The sequence below is a fragment of the Lutjanus erythropterus genome, chromosome 11, assembly GCF_056507025.1.
Source record: "Lutjanus erythropterus isolate fLutEry1 chromosome 11, fLutEry1.hap2, whole genome shotgun sequence".
In the NCBI taxonomy this organism is placed as follows: Eukaryota; Metazoa; Chordata; class Actinopteri; order Lutjaniformes; family Lutjanidae; genus Lutjanus; species Lutjanus erythropterus.
The window spans coordinates 16,821,840-16,844,168 of record NC_139327.1 but is presented as its reverse complement, the minus strand read 5'-3'; the positions used below and the strand labels follow the sequence as shown (position 1 = coordinate 16,844,168).

Sequence of the window (22,329 nt, the reverse complement as noted above, 5' to 3'; positions counted from 1 at the left end):
TAGAGATAGCAAAGGACGTTACAGGAATTTACAGGAATAGTGACACTAGTGGTTTACAGAGAATATAAATCTCACTCTTTAGTACAAGATCACATATCAAGATTTTTCCCCTCCTTGCTTTTCTCTCACAAAGTGTCTCTAGATAATATCAGTAGTTTCTGGTTGTGGAAGGCAATTTTTGATTAAAAAACAAAACAAAACATCAAGACAGTGGTCTATTGTCTAGATTTTAGGGACATCATGAATAACAATGATTCTCTATGTAATAATAAAACTAGACACAGGTATTAAATTCTATTTTAACATGTCAATATATTTACCTATATGTATCAAAAGTACAAATATACTATATAGTCTTATATAACACCACCACATGGGATGTTTGAATAACAATTTGGGCTGATAAACAAGTAAAAGTAGATATTCAATTGGAACTCCATTAAAAACCTAGTTTATTGAGAAAACAAGTAAAGTAATATACCTTAAAAGATACAAGTTGTTCATAACTGTTCTTAAGCGACTGATTAAGAATCTCTACCCCTGAGTGTTAGTAACTTATACATCAGCAAGTTTAAGGTAGTGACCTAGATTTACAGATTTGCATACACAAAGGTATTCACATGGTGACTGTAAGGGATAATAGTGAGGAGTTAAAAATCCAAGTTTCTGTTAATAATTTATACGTAAAAATGTACTGGCAATGCCGGTTATATCTTATATTAAGAAAAACAAAATTCATGATAGAAACAGTATAAGGTCACTTCTCAGTATATCACAGACGTTTCTGTGGATTCTTTAAACAAAGGCAACCATTTTGTGCTGTAGGCTAGAAACACCCAGCTTCTAGTGTGCAAGGGCTCACAGTGGCTTTTTTAATATCTTCCAAAGGAAAATGTGAGCAGTTCTGAAGGCAGCAATGCACCAATTTTAAACACAGATGGTTTTACTAACTCTTCTGTTAAAGGTGCTTCATGTAGAGCAAGGCCACATTTACGTGGGACACCTGTCATCTGTTGCATTCACAGACAAGTTTGCAGCGAAACCTCCTCGGTGGTGTTGTTGACTTGTGGGAATGTCTTGAAAAGCTTATAAAGCTGTCTGCAATTTCACCAGCTCTGTCACAAGTTGAGCAAGTTTCCACAAGTTATTTTGGATTGTAAACTGGATAATGGTAATGTTGTGCACATCAATCCATCAATCCCAGTCATTCACGTAGAACAGGTTTTCTTTTTCACATACTGCAAAAGCCAATGAGTTCACCACCGAAAGACTATACTGGTATAGACTGGTGATACAACCTGAACGTTGTCATTTTCTCTCCTACTTATGCTCTGTGCTACATTTGTCTATGTTGAAAAGAAAATCAAATTTTGAAGACGGTTAAAAGATATTGCTGTGGGACCTGTAAAAGTGACATATATAAACTAATCACATGTTAAGTTAGCTAATGTTGTCAAAGTGCTAGTTAAAGAGCTAGCAGGCTAAGTTTTCTGGTTAGCTAGTGGTTTGTTAACATCTGCTATCAGTTTTTACCAGCTAGCTTAAGATTGATGTAGATTAGCCAGCTTAAGATGTGGCCATATATATTGTATATGTTGCATTTACAGGTTCCCCAGCAACGTCTTTTAACCATCCCCAAAATTTGGTTTTCTTGTCAACATAGATGAGTCTAGAACATAGCATTTCTAAATACAGGACTGTAGAAAATTGATCAAGGTCCCACTCAGTACTAAGATCGCTCTCCTTATCTTCATCTTGGTCAAACTCCTTTCAATCACCCTTGTCCAAAAGCTGAGGACACATACTTGCATGAAAGTAACCAAAGTCCTGTTTTAATACATAGGGAATGCAACTACTGTATGTTCTGTTGAGTTATTATATGATATTTCCAAATCAGTAGTTACCACTGACGCTACATTTGTCCTATGCAAAACCTTTTAAAGATTGCTAAACAGTAGTCACTCAGTTTATTATGGCTCAATAAAGGGTAGTAGCAGGTTTCAAGTAAATAAGTGATTTGATTATATGTTGAACAAAACCTAAAATTCTTTGCATCCTAACATTAAAAATATGACTTGATCTGGCTCAAACCATGGGAATTGCACAATCAATGGAAGCCACCTTATGTCACTACTTAACTACAGTGTTATGGCTAAATGTAATGCACGTAAATAGATGGCTGGTGCAAGTAAATGAATATGGGGTAGATATGCAAGACATATATGGCAGCTGGACACAGAATTCTGCGATATCTGAAAAATGCAATGGTCAAACAATCTGCTTCACGCAGCTTTCACAAAGCCAAGTGGATAGTGGAATGTTCTGTTCTCGACATGGTGAAATAATAATTCACTTGGTTGTCATGGTGATTTAAAAAAAAAGAAGCAACAATTAACGGTAAATCAACCTAACACCCTTTAATTATCTTGTCCTCCTTTTATTTCCCTCCCACAGTTTTCCCACCTGATCATTTATCCAAAACTATTTAAAAAATGACTCCATGTTTGCGCAGAAATCGTCAGTCCTCTTTCAACATATTACCTTCTATTTTCCGGCACACCATCCTGATTTAGTAAGTTATATCTCTCTTATCAGTACTCTCCCTTCTCTGCCCCATCCAGTCTTTATTTCAGCTACGGATCCAGTCATCTCTTTATATCCGTCACCATAACAACCACAAATGTTCTGACAGATTTGCTGGCACTGCAGTGAGAGGTGAAGCCTCAGAGGGAGAGAGTGAGAGCGAGCGTGAGAGAGAGAGACACAGAGCCACCCACCCACCCAAAAACCTTGCACCAATAACTGTACACTATGTTCCCAGATCATGTGAGATGCTTGATTTCCAATACAGCCTCGCGATCCTCTCCTGACTCATACATTCATCTTGTTTTGCAGACACTGCCATCGTGAACAAACTGGCCAGTACAGTTCTATCAGATAATCATCATAAAAAATCTACATTTCAGTGGTTATGTTCCAACTAGCTCATTGTCAGTCAAAAAGACAGTATAAAAACATCAATGATTAACAAATAAATTGTGTTTAAGTAATGTCCCTTCTTCACTGTTGAAGAGCTAGTGCTCTGACTACTTTAATGCACTGCGCTGAACATTAGGTGAGCATGTGGTGCAGCAGCCCCTTTAGCTATTACATAGTGGTCTGAGCTGTGGTTATGTCCACAGCCCGACAGGAGCCATGCCTTCTTTAGTGTTCAGTGGAGGCAGCAGGTTCTCCTCACACAGGAACTTCAGGGGGAAGTGGACCAGCAGCCCTCGGACGGCCTTCAGCTCCTCTATAGCCTGCTCGGGGTCTGTGTCGCAGAGGCGGTCCTGGCCGGTGTACTCCTTCAGCTCCCGCATGTTGTGGACAGAGTCGTAGGGCAGGCACTTGAAGACCTGCAGCACAGACAAAGCCAATGAGAACACAGCAGAGGTCAGAAAACTGAAACTACACACTGTAACAGTCAAAGTCAGAGGGCAGAATTTCCCAGGTGAGATTTCCAACTCCCAACTTCCAGGTGTCCCAGGTGCACAAAGGCAAATGTAAATAATTGTCATTGCCAAGTTTCTTTGGCAAGTGAACACAGAATTGACCTTTCCTAAGTTTATATACTAGGCTCGTCTATGTTAAAAAGAAATTTTGAGAGATGGTTAAAAGATGTTGCTGGGGGACCTGTAAATGCAACATACACAATATATATGGTCGCATCTTAAATTAACTAAAGTCAACAAAACACTTGCTAATTAATCTACATCAACTGTTAGCAAGCAAGTTAGCCAGTGTTTTGCTCTGCTCAGCTCTCACTCATGACATGAAACACACTTTCTATAGCATCAAATAACTTATCAAAACAAAACTGATCAGAAAAATAACAGTAGCATTAACACGCTGACATTGACATGCCATAACTGGCTAATAACACTGGTAACATACTAAATTTCAAGATCAAATTATACGCGGAACAGGTTTTACTGTATGGAATTATGTATTATTTATATTAAATGCATTCAAATATAATGTACATTGCATTTTAGTTGATGGTTAACCATTTACAATCAGCACTTACATTAGCACTGCCATTGTTGTGTGAAGTCAGACAACTACTTCTTCCTAATGTTGGGGTTGATGGATTTGCCCCCAGTTTACAAGTTGTAACTCAGAGTTTGAGTAGCGTTCCATTGTACTTTTTGCAGCAGCAGGTCAAAAATGTTCAAGTTCTGAGTAATTTGGAACACAGCATAATGAGGACTAAATGTCAGAATTTAATGATACAACATATTTGGTTTAATTCATACCTTGTCATAAATGGTGGCATTCAGTATAGCAGCTGCATTCCAAGCCAAGAAGAAGAACGAATCACTGATTGGATCGTCAACATTGATACTAGGGTCTGAAGAGGCTCCAACGAGAACGCTGGAAGGGAAAATAAGTAAGGGCCAAGAGTTCAGTAAGCACAGTGCATTCAAGTAACACAAAGGTTCTGTTAATGCAGACTGGCACAACATTGTTCTACAAATTCTTAAGCAAGCATTCATCTAGGTTCTTCATAACGAGAACAACAACTATTTTTTTTATGTTTGTCATGACAAATAAGTAGGTGATAATCTCTGCCTAAAACTGTATCACATCTAGAGATACTGTAACAGTTCATGGTGATATTTTAAAAGAATACCCTTTGAGGAGCTGCATATTTTGTCCTGACCTGAAACATTCTTTGCGCAGAGCGAGTGTGAGGCGTCCTGCCTGGTACTCCTCCCCTCCCATGACGGATGGGACTAGCTCTTCATCTTCCACAAACACTGCCATCTCACTGTCTCTGCTGCCCAGCATGCTGCGGTCATTGATGTTGGCTGAACCTGGAACACAGAAAGTACACGTATTTGCAGTCTGTCCTCTGAGACAGACTCTTGTCAAACCAGTATTCGGCATATGAAGCCACCATCAGAATAAAGGAACCAATAATATCTGAAGTGTTCATCAGAATGAATGCTGCTTTTTGGATTGTCTTTAGTTCAGTACATTCAGTTCATTCAGTACTAAAGTAGTACTCATGATTTGAAATGAAATGTTTCAGGTTTATAGTCTACATGACATGAAATCTTCTCGTGGTCAGTTGTGGATTCAGTGCACAACAGTGACAAATCAAAGTGCTTGTAGAAGAAATTAAACCTTGGCAAGTAAAATGCAAATTTAAGTCTTTTGATTTAAGTTTCACTCTTTCAACCAACGTAGATTAACATAAAAAAAATGTGCTTTAAAATAAAAATCCCAAAGACTTCATTCCTGGCTGCATCTTTGGTAAACAATTGCTGTAATTGCTAATTTGGTCACAACAACTCCACTGTGCTTCCTGGGAATGTCTCCAAATCAAAAAAGGCATTCATTGTTTTGCTGGTTGAATGCTTTTAATGTGAAAGAGCAGCAACAGGAAGTGTTACTTAATTAACTTAATTCAGCTCTGATACAGCACAGTGAAGTTGATATCAATAAGATTAAACAAACAAACAAACACACAAATAATAATAAAAAACAATAAAAACAGTGATGCTGGACTACATGCATTCATAACTCCCTGTGAATCCCTTGTGCACAGGAATGGTGGACTCTACGCCACTAAGAATGAAAACAACTATATAGTGAGGCAATTACATATTTTTAAAACACATTGAATGACTTACTAAATAAATTGCGACCATAATTAGTTTTAATTAGTTGATTTCATGAAAATCTTAAGGATCCTAACTTTTAGGCTGCATAAACACGAAATTAATGACAAAATCTCAAAGTAAGCTCTTCATTATTTGTGCAACATTCAATATTCATAAAGCACTCTGTCCTTCATTGCTTGATCTTGCTGTCCTCAGGCCACTGTGCTTTAGTACACTTTGCTTAAGAATCTTACATTTGTAAATATTAAAATTTCATCCTCTTAATTACGCATTTTTTTTTATAAATCAATGTCTATATATTTGTTCATTTTCATTCTTTTGATTTGACCATGGCTATTTCTGTCAGTTTTGAAAGGTGCTATTAAACTACAGCTGAAATATGTCAATTAAAATACCCTGTAATTTCATAGCTTACTATTTCAGCACTCATGTCTAAGTTTGGTCATGGAGCTCAGTGATGACTCAGTGACTCACCAATGATATAGCAGCGATCATCAGAAATGAGGGTCTTGCTGTGAACATAGATAAGCTCTGTGACAAGCGACTGGGAGAGCTGGGAATGTGTTCTCAGGCCGCAGAGTGTGATGTACTCTGTCCACTTGTCCTCAACTGTTCAGGGGGCAAACAGGCAACGCATTACTCACAAGAGATTGTACAGCAAACATTTATTAAGAACTCACAAAGACATATGGACTCTTAAAATTGATGTGAAAAGAAGATGAACTAGTAAAGAATGAAAAGCAGAGACTGGTGGGAAGATACCTAGTAATAGTAGCTTCAGTTTAAAGGAGCAAGAAGAGGAGAAAGAAAGACACACACATTAGAGAGGAAACAGGTGGTATTTTGTGATGTCAGGTGGATTTTTATTTGAAATTAAAGCAGATGCTGAAAACTTACCTTCTTTAAGTCTTGACAGGATGGAGTGCTCTCCTCGGCACATGGTCCTAGGACATTAGAAATCAATTGAACTTATAAGACGTTTATAAATGAATTAAACTGATAAAAAATAATGTCTTCAGTAGACAGAACATTCACAACAACAACTTGGAAATCTGACGGATGAATGCAAATAATATGATAAACCACTCAGACTGGGCTGCACTAACAGAGATTAATTTATCTAAGATTACAACTAAACTAGGTTAAAATAAGAAAATCAACATTTAAAATTAAGTAGAGCTCGATGGCACAATTCAAAACTAATCTCAGTTTCATTAAAAAAAACTACGTTTATTGATGTAAACCAAAATTAAATAGAGTTGAATCAAATTAGAAATTAGAATAAATAAATAAAGGAAACTAAGTAACTATAAAACAGAGGGGAACCATTAGATTTCAGCTGTTCAGTATTCCTTAACAAAATGTTGCATTGTTTCCTAGCTAGCTATAAAAAAGTAGACAAACAAAAAATGTTGGCTAACGGCTAAAAAGTTGACAAAATGGTAACTTGTTCGCTAGCTATCTTCAAAGTAAAAAAAAAAAAAAAAATATATATATATATATAAACAAACAAACAAAAAAAACCCAGCATATTCTTTGCTAGTTAGCTATAACATAAACAAAATGTTACATTGTTTGCTACTTTGCTAAAAAGTAAATAAAAGACGTTATATTGTTTGCAACTGAATACTGGGTAGCATTTTAAATAGGAGTTTAATGTTTTGGTGCAACAGAGTTAAACTTAATCTAGATTTAGAGTTTATTTTTTATTTTATTTTCCTTTGAAATTTAAGCTGTTAAAAAGTTTTGTTCGACATAATTTAAAGTTAAACCATGATGTTTGAAAATTAATCCTTGTTGGTGCAACCCCAGTTATAAGAAAACAAAAGCAGCAAGGTTCTTTCAGTTGTACTTTTGGTACTTTTGCCTTATGCTATTAAAACAATATTACACTGCCAAATTAAATTACATAATTTAATGATCTGAAAAAGCAAATGATGAAAACAAAAAAATCTGTAAACAATTTATTATTTCCATAATACACAAAAGTCAAAGGAGTGGAATATTCTCTCAATTTAATTTGAACAGGCTCTCACCTTTTTCATTTCATATATAAATATATTTGCCTGTTAAGACTATAATGTCTACATGTATTGAACAAACAGAATACAAATGTATAAATGAAAAAGTCTTAAGGACCTGAAACTTGTGACACACATCATTTCACCACAAACAGGAGCCAGTTGCAGAGCTGAAGAAAATCTAGAAGCACTACAGCTCCTCATGATTGGAAACATGTCTGAGCCAGATGAAAGATCGGAGGGTGTGTTTCCCTGTGGCTTGTTGTAAGTTGTAGTGCTTGTTCTGTTGTGTGGGCTGAGTGCAGAATGATAACGGGAGGAAAAGGTTCTCACCTGTAAGTAAAGTGCAGAATAGCTTGGATGGCATTTCCACCTCCTGCACTGATGTCTCCTTCAAATCCAGGAAGCAGAGGAACCACCACAAACACCCTGTACTTCTTCTGCTCTCTGCAATAAGACACAATGTTAGTGTGCACATTGTGTGCACTATACTTTTCATACATTTCTTACATTTCTATACATTTCATTCACTCATATTTATATTTCATTTTATGATTTGCTTCACTTCAAAGATGTAAGGAAAATGATCTTTCAGTCAAATGCTGAAATGGTGAAAGGATGCCTTTATATTAATGATAGAATTGCGACATAAATCTGGGTTGTACGCTGTAACCAGACCTGTGTGCGCGCAAGATTCGCTTAACAATCGCGTCGCCGATCCCATTGTGGACAGTCTTCCCATCGGCGCAGCTGATGAAGAATTGGTTCTGAGGGCAGAAAGAAGGCAGATGGTGGCTCGGCATGAGGTGAGGGCTAAAACAGGCAGGCAGGTAGCTGGCAAGGAAGAGACTGGGAGCTGTGATTGTGTTTAGACTCATGAAACCTCATGATTAGACACATGATGGACACAGAATTGCTTAATAAAATGTGAAATTTATACGTCAAATGGTGTGTAAGAAATCAAGAATCACTCAAACGTCATGTCAATGCCATGTCTGCCCATTGACTGTATCACTGCAAACACACAGCAGGCACACAGCAGGCTAAAATGATTTCAACAGGATTTACTTGTTTAAATGTTGAGATCTAAAATAAATCATTAAAAAGCATAGATATACATTGTAACTAAAATCTGAGGTACATATCTGTCTGTATCTCCTGTATTACCTCGATGTAGATGTAATGCTCACTGTTCTCGATGGTGTGGATGTAGGCGTTGAGGATCGAGTTCTCACAGGTTCCAGTAGACCAACGATCAGCAGAGCGCAACACCTGAAAAAATTATATTTCTGTCATATTTCAAATTATATTTATTCCACATTAAAATGCATTTACTGTAAATTTCTGCCACAATTACAGTTGGGAAGTTTCTTTTAACATTTCAGTATTTCTTAAAGTAAAGCACTGTTAAATATTCTAAATATTCATGTTTGAATGATCTGAATCATCTAGTTACACCTGTCAGAATAACTGGCTTTGTTGTCCCAGAAATAATTGCAATAAATGATATTTCTGATACTAATGATATTATCATTTCTTAAATTGTTTAATCCCACTGATGAACTGATAATATAATATCATATTAATGTAAGTACACGTTTTCAAAGAGCAAAGGGTTTTTGATTCTTAAGAATGTTCAGACATGAGAGTAAACATTAAAATATCCTAAATAAATAAATCATAAATAAAATAAAACCGCACAACCAAAATGAAATTAAAAAAAAGTTATAGGTTAGTGTGATTATCATTTTTTGTTACAACTGTTTTTAAACAAAATCATACTGGCTCATCGATGGGCTCTCTCTCTAATTCGGCTTTAATGTAAACCAAGTCTATTTGGACTTATTCTTCCAAATTTCCTGGCTGCAATTATGCAGTTGTTCAGTAGAACACACGCCTCGAGCGCCGTATTTTCACTTCACCTGGTTCACTGTTACTGTCGTCGTGAGTCTGTGTGTGTGTGTATGTGTGCGTGTGTGTGTGCGTGTGTTTGGACGAGAGCGCAGCACGGGCACAGTAAACGGCGAAAGTAAAATGTGTCTCAACAGAGAGTTTTTTGTGTTCATTTAGCTTGTCGATGCTATGTAAAATGCTCAGGCACCACGCCCGAGTTTTATGAAGGTAGGGAAAACCCTGCTGTTTATTCTGGCTTCATGTTGGTTAAAACGTTGATGACATTCTTGTGCTACCTCTGGTGTTATTTTTTTTAAGCCTTTAACACTCAAAAACTCATTCTTCTTAGATCATTAACTCTTCTTTGCCTGACATATGATAATTAATTTACTCTAACCAAATACATTTCAACATAGAGATATGGGGAACATTGACACTGAAAACGTTGACATACAATCCAAAGGCCAGTACAGCATCTACTTATGTATGTCTATGAACATAAGTATTACAACTTCATATAAATACAGTATATGTTATTTAAAAAGGAATTCTTTCCTACAGGGACACTCCCTAAGCTCTAACACAGAATGTGATGACCGACTGTCTCTGAAACCTAAATAAGGTCTAAAACAAAACCTGATAGGGAAGCTATGGTATAATAGAGACAAAGGTTAGGGTTACAAGCCACCGCCCATAATAGAATAAGAAAATAACCTCAGCAAAATCTATTGTTACCCAACACTCATTGCCTGAACACTTCAAAATTGCACTGCACAATGTTGAATGAAGTTGTACCACATTTCCCATGATGCCTGTTGCAAATAAGATGCTCCCACTTGTCCTCCCTTCCTGTCTTTGGCAGTGCGTTTGTTTTCTCTGGCTTTACTAAACAGGATAAACATGTTGGAAGTGATTTTTTTTTTCTCCACAGGCTTCACTCTTGTTCCACCATCTGCCATGGCACAAAACTCTGAATTCTTCAAAAGCCAGAACAGTGTCTCTTTGTTGTACTGGAGAGAAATCCATCTGATTTCCTGTTACATCTGACTCTGTGTCACACAATGTTCAACGCAAAGCACAAGCCAGTAGGGGCCTTCAATCCTCTTGGCAATGATCCTCTTTTGTTTACAGTAATTTAATTTTCACTCATTTCTCTCATTTGTATTCTATATTTCTTTATGAAAATGACCAGCAGCATGTTTTTTTTTCTAAATTCAAAATGTGTTAATTTACTGAGGGGCATCTTGAAAGATCCACTAATACTACAGTATGTTTATGTGCTTTCATTATGTGGGTAAAGGGTTGATTTTCTATGCAAAACAGGTTTCTGGCTGGCTCTAGTGCGAAGCTTATCTCTCGCGTTCTCATCAATGTTCGTCGAGCTTGTTCAGTTTCACAACTGGTCACTGTTCTCCGGCAGAGCTGCCACCCACGGTGAATAGACAGAAAGTCTGATTTATCTGGAACACTAACATCACGTGGGAACAGTCTTAGTGTAAGAGACTGTACATACTGTCTCCCTGAAGGCACAACATTTCTCAAATAACTGCACCTGGCAGTGTTGTGACTTCCATGTACTGTTCGAGGTGAAATGAGAATGTGCTGTGACAAGATGAGCACTGTAACTTACAACAAACAGAGACCTTTGAACTCTTATCTCGCTCAAATAAATGTTTCCAAGCATGTAGAATTGTGTCACTGATTCCATTTCAGCTAAATGATGTGGATCACAGGTTTCATGCCCTTGAGACATTAACACGTTTTTATTGTCTTCAGTGCATGCAGCCAATATAACAGTCCTAAAAGACCTATATTTAAATAACATTAAATGGCATGCACATTGTCCATCATTAACTAACTAACTAACATTAACATCTGTTGTTCTAATAACATAAAACAACTTTTTACACAGGTGTTGCAAAGTCCATGGCACATGTGCACTGTAATGTTACAAGAGCAGATAATGTTAATATTTAAGCAGCAAAACTAAAAATTATGGTTTAAAACTAAACAGACAAGAGAGGTCAGGATGAGGAGGTCAGATGGAGGTCAGGATTTATACGCCAGTTTTACTGCTGCTCTTAATGAGCAGACGCTTCACCCCATTTCACCAACGTGCAACCCATTCACTATTAATTAGAATGGTAATTTTTTTGATTTGTAGATTGATTGTAGTGCCCTAGAAGCACAGAGTGTGCACATTATGAACCTGCACATGTAAGCACATTTTACTGTTTGAATAATGCATCCTTTAAATAGCAGGAAAATATTGCACCATTAACTTTAGACCAAGTTTTTGTTGGTCAGTGGCACAATTGCTTTTTACTGCCTCAGAATAGCAATGCACCGACAATGTGTCTGACCACACTTCAATTTAAGATCAAAAAGCTCATGAGCGCACAGATGGGTGAAACATTTTTGCTACTTACACATAGTGGGCCTTGAGCATGAAAATGACAAATGCATCGGTCAGAAAATAGCAATGAAAGCTGCGCTGCGCGTTACTTCGCTTTGACAGAAACAGCCCCTGATCTTTTCTGAATGTGTGTTCATAAATACCTGCACTTTGGCTTTCATGGACCCAGGTACAGTGAACGAGAGCGAGTCGGCATTGCAGTGAGATTTGGGGAGAAGGTAAGGGTAGAAATCATCCTTGTACTTGTTTTTGAAGATCTAGAGAAGACATAAACAGAATAAAGATAAGGATATTTGTTGTCATTCCAGGACAGACAGAATGAAAAACAGATTGTCACATTCCTGTTAGTCGTGTTTAAGCCTGGCTTAAAAGTTAAATCAAGTTCATTTTATTACTTTCTTCCCAAATCATACTAAACTCAATATGTTAGCATAGCATAACATAGTAGAGACTGTGGGCATTACATTAAGGCCATGGCAGCACAAGTCTCAGACAGACCTTATTAGCTCTATATGATGACTTTATGAATAAATATTATCTTAGTTTTCACTTTGTTTAATATATAACTGCTTTGGATAGTTACAGTATAAGATGTGTTAAAGCCATCTGAAGTTTTTCTATCTGTGGACTGATTCCTGCAGAGCACTCATACCCCAGTCCCTAAAATGATGAGGAGCTTACAACATCATGCTAACATGTAGATATTCAGGTCCAAACTATGACGATAAACCTAAGGTAGCTTAAAAAAAGACAGAACTTTCACTTGACTATGACCTTGGTGAAGTTCCAGCGCTGGATGAAGTGCCGGGCCACATCCCTGGCAGCACTGCCATGAATAGCTGCAGACAGATCTCGCCATGGCATGCGAGGAACTTGAGTACGGTCGATGTTATCTGCGAAAATATAAAAAGCAATCCTTTCAGCTCCCCGCAGTGTATCTGCATGTGTCTGTGCATAGTACTGAAGGAGATTTAGATCATTTACCTTCAAAGGGTCTATCCAGTTGCACCCAGTCTTTCCTGATAAAGTTGCTGTAGTCTTTACCCAGCCACAGTTTAGTGTTGCCAGTCAGATCATCAGGCTGCTGCTCTGCTTGATCATCTGATTCAGATGGTTTTGGACCATCAGCCACACCATTGTCCTGGTTATTGACAGAGACATCTATTAGTGTCTGCAGGAAGTGTGACATATTCAACAAACATACAACAAAATAATTTCAAATTATTAACCATTATTCACTTTCACTTTTATGAATTTATCTCAAAATTTTTGAAATACAATTTTTTGGGGGTTTCTAAACCTCAAAGATTCAAGTTTATCTAAAGAGGAAAAGTAAATTATCTCAACAAAACATCAGTAGTTTGTTGTTAGTTTGTTTTCTCAACTTTTTAATTTTACAGTGTAGTGAAAACATCTTCATGCTTCATCAGTGGCAATCAACAAGCTAAAAAGAATTTGAAGATGTTCTTACTACTGTATCTTCTTTCGACTCCTCCTCAGTTACACTGTTGGCTGACTCTGTCAAACCCAGATCAGTTAGCCGGTACTGGCTGTCGTCCCACCTCCCAAACGCGAGGTCAATCCCCCCCACAAAGGCCACTGTTTGGTCGATGGACACCATCTTTTCATGGTGAGCCCACAGGAAGACCACAGACGACACGTGGTCAGGGTGTCGCATTACCTGATGTACACAACCACAAAATTTACAACAGACATAACACATATACACACCTGAACAGAGATGGGCAGTATTTCAATAAAATGTATTTACTTATTTATTTTGTATTGTGTGTTTAGTTACTTTTGAGTATTTTGTCATTTGTATTTTGCTGGGCAGAACAATTTTAATGTAATTTGTAACAAAATACTATAAGACCCTCTATTTGTGCATTACAAATACATTATTTAACGTGTCATTTTACTCTAAAACTGAATGCTGCCTCTGAGACCAACAGAAGCCAGTTTGATGACATAGACACATTTGACATACAGTCAATTTCTTCACATATTATTGATAATATAAGCTTTTAAACTTTTAAACTAAAATTCTCTTCAAAAAATTATATCCAGTTCAAATGTGATAATGTCAGTTTGATGAAATCTGCGAAAAAATACTGTTTGATGTATTTGTGCCCATCTCTGCACATATATCCATGTACATACATCTTAAGTATTATATGTAATTGTAGCTCTACAACAGTTCAAATTAAATACATCATAGCAATAATAAAATAAAAAGCCAGTTAATATTAATTTAGGATATCACAGAATAATCATAACTCTCTGTTCCAACTTTCTCCCATTTATTTATACCTGATCTTTTTGTTCTACCTTTTCTTGCTAATAATCACATTTAAGAAAAAATGGAGGCAGTCAAAAGCAGTGTTTTATCTTTGTACAAAAATGCATTTGTACTCTTTTTTTTTTTCAAAATCATATTGCAAGGGAATAAAGATAAAAGAACTGCTTGTTCAGATAACAACTCTGCCAATACTTGATGTTAACACATGCCTCTTAATTGTGTAGTCATAGCCTGTATATCAAATTATGTGGAGATGTGACAGACCTTGATGTTTGGGTGCATATTCATAAGAGTCCTCTTGCTGTGGTCACTATTGATGCCGAGTGCCAGCTCCACCTCTTTGTAAAGCAGAACGCACACTTTGACTCCTTGTTCCTGCAGGGAAAGGTTCAAAGAGGGGCGGCTCCATTTGAAAAAAATATCAGCACAGACAATATGAGATGTTAATTTTAATTCATTTAAATTAAATAAGAGAAAAACGAGAGAGAGAATCCTTACTGCTTTGCGTCTGAGGATCTCATCCAGGCGCCAGTAGTTATCAGTTGCTGGTCTCTTTAGGAAGACCTCAGGGCTGAGCCTGACAGAAAAGTCACAAAATGCTCAGAATGTATATTAACATTATTCATATTAGAAATACACATTACATAGCTAATTGGGACGAGCGAGTGCACCATTATCTGTATCTGTTCAACCAACTCAATTACGTGTCCATATCGGTACTTGGACTGTGAGCAGGACTAATTAATATACAATCTGTGGTTGATGTGAGTTGTTTGCCCGCGCCCCCTCCTCCCCAGACTCAAACCTCAAGCAGACTGCAGGAATACTGCAGGAGTGCAAGACGAGCACAAAATTGTAATCTGTAAATAACAAGTGACTACGAGTATCACACTGTAAGTTGATCAGCTGTTTATAACACATGCAGTATTAGCCACTGGATGAGGATTTTCCTTTATCATGAGTACAGATATTGACTGATTTTCCTCTGTTGATACTCATACTCTGCAAAGTAAATTATCTACACAGCATATTCATTCCAGCAGAGAAACTTCTTTATTATCAAATTTCACTTACCACCAGTCTGTGATGAAAATTTCCTCCTTGGCTTGTTCGAGAGCATCAGCCAGGTCTGCAAAGTAGCCACTTCCATTCACATACCTGCAAACAACAATAATGAACCATAAAAGTTTAGCACATGAGAATGAAACTGAAGACAGAAAGCTGTAAATCTCTGGCTGTGTGCGAATCTGACCATTTAGTGAGCGTGTTCTCCCGTGGCGGAGCGAACCCTTCAAAGCGTTGCACTTTGAGAAAGTCCGAGGTATCTGCCAGCCGGTTGATTTCATGACTCCACCAATGAGCCTGTCTGTAGCTGCTGCATTTGATGATCAGACTCCTGCAAAAAGCAAAACAGGCCATGCATGTGTCACAAACACAGCGTAACACCAGGCATTAATACATGCGAAACACTGGAGCTGTGTTGCGCATCGGCAAACACACAGCCGACCTACCGAGCGAAGTTCTCGATACAGACTCCATATTTGGTGTCTGTGTACGCACGACCCACTTTGACTTTGAACTCTGGGTCGAACAGCAGCACAAAGTTGATGCTGCCATTGTCTCGATCCATGTACATCAGGAAGGAGTCTTTGACCACCAGCCAGCGCCGTGACCAGCGGAAACAGAACTGGTGATGACCGATGCAGTTCAGTCCTTGGATCCGGTGGCCTCCCGACCTCTTGAAGATGGGCCCCTCCCTGAAAGAAGTTGACACGTTACACAATAACTCTCTGTCACGCACTTAGTCATTCATTCCCCTTTTCCTCATCTCTCAAAAGGCTTTGAGGAAGTTTGCTTACAGGCCTTTGGGTCCGAGATCAGTGATGAAGGAGAGAGCACCAACAGAGAGGAATTCCAGCTGAAAGAGAAGCAGATGAGAAAATGTCATCATCCTGTAAGACATCCTCTTTTAATGTGTGTGTCTTTGTTTTCAAGCTATTACCATGCTGTGATCATTCCTGCAGAATACATTCTCCAGCAGACCATTCAGGTACTCTTCAAGGTATTTCTGCAATGGAAACACAGATAAATAAAAGTTATATATATGGATATAATATATATAAATGTTATACCATTTCTGACACGCAGTAGTCTATGAGTGACAAAGTCATGTTCAAGTCAGTGGGACTGATATGAATTTTATGAGATTGTTAGAGGGCCATAGATTTGTATTGTAGAGCGGATTCATTCCAGTATATTTATAATGTAATTTAAACATAATACAAGGAATTTTTAACTGTTTACGAAACTATCTCAATTTAATGGAGATATATGTCAGACCCTAGCATCCAAATAGCGAGTTGGAGCCACAAACTGTATATTAAATAGGTTGAAACCCCATTTAATATACAATCAATGGTTGAAGTGAGTTGTTTCTCCACGGCTCCCTCCTCCCCAAACTTGAAGTTCAGGCAGGTTGCCTGTAGGCTGCAGCAACACTGAACACAAGACAAGTGCAACATTATACTCTCACACTGACAAGCGACTGTAAGTTGATCAGCTGTTTCTAGCTGTCAGCTGTCCGTCAATGTAAAGCTAAGCCTGTTATCCTGAAACAAAAGCCCACTGCTCTGAAAACACACACTCCAGAGTTGGAGTTCAGTGCCTGCCTGCCAGACTCCATTAACATATTGCTCAATTTAACTGTTGAGATTCACATTACACTTACATACTTATACATACTTAATTACATTCGGCGAACGTTCAGCATTAATTTGAACTGTAATAAATGTGAAACAGGCAAACAAAAACTCCTCACCAGAGCGAAAATTTCAGAGGCGAGCATGCTGGCTGTAGCGTTGTTGTCAGAGAAGCCAGTATTTCAACTTTGCATGTTTCTTTAATCTCTGAGGACATATCGTGGTCATTTTATGATTTAGTGCAGTAAACAGATCACATATTTCTCCTTTCATACCATGTCTCTATGACCCACATAAGCAAACGAGACCACCATGAGAAGATTGGCTATTTCTGTCTAGTTATTCTAAATGGCTCCTTGAAATCAGTTGAAACAAGTCCGTGTTTACATCTTCCCAGGCAGAGTTACAGTGAGTAGCAGGTTAGCCAGTTAAAAGAAAGCAGGACGAGATTTTTATTTTGATTATTTTATTTTTGTGGTTATGGCATTAGAAACACTTACCGACTTTGACCACAGGGGCTTCCAAAATCAACACAATATGAAAGTTCCTTTTAAATTATTATCATAGCAATAATTGTCAGGCATGAAGACAATAAAGATGTATTTTAAAATATATGCAATATTTCCTTGTAATATTAATGAAATATCTGAGTGCTTTAGGTGATCCATATGTAGAATATATAAATATATAGATCAGCCTTAAAGGACCAGTGTGTAGGATTTAGTGGTATCTAGCAGTGAGCTTACAGATTGCAAACACTTTGCCCCACCCTCCCTTCCAAATGTGTAGGAAAACCTATGGTGTCTGCGAAACTCATGTAAAATGCAAAATGCTATATCTAGAAGCAGAGTTTGGTTTGTCCACTCTGGGCTACTGTAGAAACATGGTGGTACAACATGGCAGCCTCTGTTGAAGAGGACCCACGCACTCTGTAGATATAAACTGATTGTTCTCAGGTAATGAAAACCCAACAATTCTTATTTTCATGTGATTATACAATACATGAAAACATACTTACGAACATTATATTCCATTTCTGTTAAAAAAAAAACAAACTCCTAAATCTTACACACTGGACATTTAAAATAAAATTTATTTAAAAAAATTAAAAAATAAAAGTATGTACTGTATATGTTATATAATAAATATGTATCTTATTGGTTTGTTTGATACCATTTTGCTGGATGTCCTCCTGGTCCGCTCAGTCCCGTGCAGGCTGGGCATTTCCTCTGACATGGCTCTCAGCTGCTGCCTCTCCTTTGCAAACCTTTGAGAAAAATTTGAATATTCAAAATACTGAATTCTGACAATAAAAACTCAAAGCAACCCTTGGCTCGGATTTTGATTGCACGTCTCTCAGGGTGACAGGTTGATTTGCAAAAACAGATTGGTAAACTGACCTTCCCAGAGGCAGCAAGTGAAGCATCACCTTGTGCTTGTAAAGGTCTCGATGCAGCTCCTGGAAGTGCTTGTACTTCCTCTTCACTGTCCAGTGGAAGGGGCCATGTGTCAGCTGCACTGTGTACAGAGTGCCTACATGGACCTGCAGGGATAATATACATTATAGAGATGATGTATATGACACCATGTTAAAAATGAGAGACTCTATTATACAGTACTTATTTACTCAGGGTTTGACTTTATGCCACAAAGTCTTATTTCACCCTTTTCATCTAAACCTTGTTTTAACAATCTGGGTGTTAGTTTCATATATGTGTGCTTTCCCTCTTATTAGTTTTGGTCATATTTTCCTCACACATTTTGGTGCTAAGCCACAGCTTTACCTCAACGTCCAATAGGGCAAGACATCAGGCAGCTAGACAGGTTTATCTCTAAGCCACTTATTTGGAAGGTAGAAGTGAAAGTTAACACACCAAACATGTTGATAGTTGTCTATAGTATAAATCTAGATAAAATCATATACAAGCTTATTGGGCAAACAGGACTGAACTGCAAAAAGTACTTCTTCCAGATCTAATGAGCATGTAAATGGAACAATGTGAGTAACACAATGTTCATTTTCTTCACATTAGTAGTTTAGACCAGAGGTTCTTAACCTGGGGATCAGGACCCCAAGAGGGAGGTGAGATAATTTTCAAGAGAACACCAGATGGTTGTGGAGGATAAAATGAAATAAAATATTTTGGCAAGCAGCACGAAATTAGAGCCAGGAAGCAGCTCTCAGTGACCCCTAGCCAGTGAACCCCTTAAAGACATTCAATATAAGGAACAAGCATTCAAAATTGCACAAAATACATTTGGACACTATGGTTAACATGTGGAACTGTTTAAACCACAATCAGTTTCAAATTCCCCTGACATGCATGTCTTTGGACTGTGGGAGAAAAATAAAGAGCATTTGTAACAAAGACAGAGGACACACATGTAAACCAACAGAGACACACGTTTATCTCAGCTGTTGACAATTACTATAAATTCCTTAGAGAGTTACTTTGTAAAAATATGTGGCTTCATTATGACTAACATATCATTTTGCATGATCTTGTGCTTTTTAATGTAAATACCCATGTTGAATTTCAAAAATGTAGGAAAAAAGACTGTGTTAATGTGGATGTGTTATGGTTTTAAGTGGGCTCCTGATAACTCAAATATTTTGTGAAATGAGGCCCCTAACTTCAGAGGCCTCAGCAGTAAAGTCAGGCATCCCAACAACAGCCACTTCCTCAGACATTCAACACTATACTCACCTGTTTACACTTAGAATTATACACAGTGCAAAGCAGCTCAACGTGTAATTTCCAGCCTACCTCTGTATCTGAACTACAGAAGGCTAATATAACAGCTGAGCCTGCTGGAGCAAAACAAACCACTCAAAGTTCAAACACCCAGACAGCACTTCAATAGCATCACAGCAAGTCTGAGTAAAGTTTGATCTGCATGTTCTACTTCTTTCACAGATTTCCCATGATATTTTTGGCCTCATGCAAGAACCACTTGTACAAACAGATCTGTTCTTAAGTGGTCTGTATGAGTGATTTAGGAACTTGCTGCGTGCACCAAATTTTTCATATTTTGAGTTTTCTTTTGGGTACAAACGCAATATACGAATGCAGATCTGTGGTAAGACTCACATGCAAATTGTCTGCTGTTTTCCAAACCAAAGTTTTTCCAAAATGGACTGTATATTTCATTACTTTGAAGTCCTTTTGAGTTTGGAAATCCTATATAAATTTCACAATTACGTTGACACTGCAGTAGGTAATTAATTAATTTAAACTGACTATTACCATCAGGCCTGTATCTTTACATGGAAGTTGCTGCCCATGGGAACTGTTGCAATGCCTCACAGCGCAACATCACACATATTCTGGCACAAACTCGTCGTCCACCACTGTAATGGAGAGTTCCCCCATGACCTCCTCCTCCAGCTGCTGAGGCAAGATTTTTTTCTTAAAAGCCATTTTCATACTGAACCTTCTCTTCTTTTTTCTGACAGTACGACTCTCAGGTGACATGCCATTGCAACAGGACACCTTATTATTTCCAAATACCTGGCTTTAACAGGACCCTTGATTCCACTGCTGACACTATTTAAATGATGTACTTCTTTTATGGATCTCTGAAAGCAGGAGTTCAAACTCTGAACTTTCAACATTATTTTTAACAATAAAAGAAAGTTAAGATAACAATATGAAAATGTTCTCACATGAGGAGGCCCAGTGTCGTCATGGTAAAGTACAGCTGTGTTTAATTCAGGGTTTTTTCAGTCAGGCATAAAAATAACAGTGAAATCAGATTTTAAAAGTGATCATGTGTTGATCATAAGATGGTCTATAAGATGTGAAGTTGTAGAAATCATTTTCACATGATTATTAAGAGTGACTAAAGTTAAATGTGTCATGTAATTTTCTATAAATACTACAGTCCTTTTAACAACCATCAAAAGAGAAAAAGTAAATGATTTTTCGCATGTAAGGATAAAAACATAGATGTACCTTTGATCGAGTTGTGTATTTCTCTGTGTTGTCCACTCTGCATGTAATAGGAACACCTGGGATTAAATAAGGTACCCCCTCCTCTTTCATTTCAGGAAGATGATGCACCACAAGGAAAGGTCGACCGTCTGTGGTTCAGAAGATAAACAAAATTTAAAGAAATTCTTGCATTGTAGCCATAAGAGTTTCAACAGGACTAAGGTTTAATGGATTTATAAAAGGGACCTTTTTTCTTACCACTACTTGACATGAGGCTATCTATCTCATCCGGACTCAGATGGCGAATGTCGTGTGTAAAGCGCCTTCTTCCCAGGTTTTGGGCAGTTGAGCTTTGAGCCACTGGCTCAATCACATCCTCTGGACTGGCCATTGAGCTGTTGTTGCAAGTGCTAGTTGCCCTGGTGCAAAGACAAAAGACAGGGGAGTTTTACATTTACAGTCCACAGTTTGTGCCACTAAGCCACACTAAGCATACATAATGTGCACTACACACAGTGGCATGCATAAAAAAAACTACTGATCAAACAAACTGAGACCAATCTCTTCATGCACACCACAGCAGATTGAGATTTTAAAGTCACAAACTTCACAGTTCACAGTACTTCATCACCTCAAAATAAAAATGAACTGATTCAGTATTATGATAAAGGCAAATGTGACATATTTTGCAGGCAGCAGCATAACTTCCCTCATTGTAACTCCACAGACGACATACAGTGGCAAGAAAAAGTATGTGAACCTTTTGGAATTTCATGGTTTTCTGCATTAATTTGTCATAAAATATGTTCTGCTCATCATCTAAGTCAAGTGTATTGACAAATATAAAGTGCCTAAAATAATAACACAAAAAAATTCTGATCTTTCATGTCTTTATTGAGAACAACCATAAAAACTTCATAGTGCTAGTGGAAAAAGTATGTGAACCCTTGAGATAATGACCTCAAAAAAGCTCATTGGAGTCAGATGTTAGCATACCTGTAGTCTTGTTAAGAAAATGAGTTTGGAGGTGTGGACTAGAGTTACTTTGACTGATCAAAACCACTCAAACGTTTTGAGTTTGCTCCACACAAGAAGAATATGCTCATCATGAAAACATCATCCCAACCATAAAGTATGGTGGAGGATACATCATGATTTGGGCCTGCTTTGCTGCATCAGGGCCTGGCCAGCTTGCAATCATTGAGGGTAAGATGAATTCCCAAGTGTATCAAAAAGATTTTCAGCAGGAACATGTCTGCATGTCAGCTGAAATTCTGTAGAAGTTGGGTGATGCAACAGGACAATGACCCAAAACACTGGAGCAAGAACAGACCTCAACCCAATAGAGATGCTATGGAATGACTTGAAGAGAGCCATACACATGAGACGTCCAA

General features: G+C 37.7%; 1 protein-coding gene across 1 annotated transcript; it reads right to left on the bottom strand.

Annotated features, from left to right (window-relative positions):
• Window positions 1–2,308: 2,308 nt before the first annotated feature.
• On the bottom strand, window positions 2,309–21,348 carry pld2 (phospholipase D2). The gene is made up of 23 exons (XM_084731025.1): window positions 21,194–21,348; window positions 20,957–21,084; window positions 18,401–18,543; window positions 18,174–18,267; window positions 16,304–16,369; window positions 16,161–16,219; window positions 15,813–16,058; window positions 15,554–15,697; window positions 15,376–15,459; window positions 14,800–14,878; window positions 14,566–14,676; window positions 13,471–13,680; window positions 12,984–13,140; window positions 12,774–12,892; window positions 12,143–12,256; window positions 8,858–8,962; window positions 8,369–8,457; window positions 8,024–8,137; window positions 6,567–6,613; window positions 6,144–6,278; window positions 4,703–4,856; window positions 4,296–4,413; window positions 2,309–3,395 (listed from the first exon to the last, which is right to left on the bottom strand). The coding sequence occupies exons 1-23, from the start codon at window positions 21,324–21,326 to the stop codon at window positions 3,171–3,173; spliced, it is 2,874 nt and encodes a 957-aa protein (XP_084587151.1). The 5' UTR covers window positions 21,327–21,348; the 3' UTR covers window positions 2,309–3,170.
• Window positions 21,349–22,329: the final 981 nt, after the last annotated feature.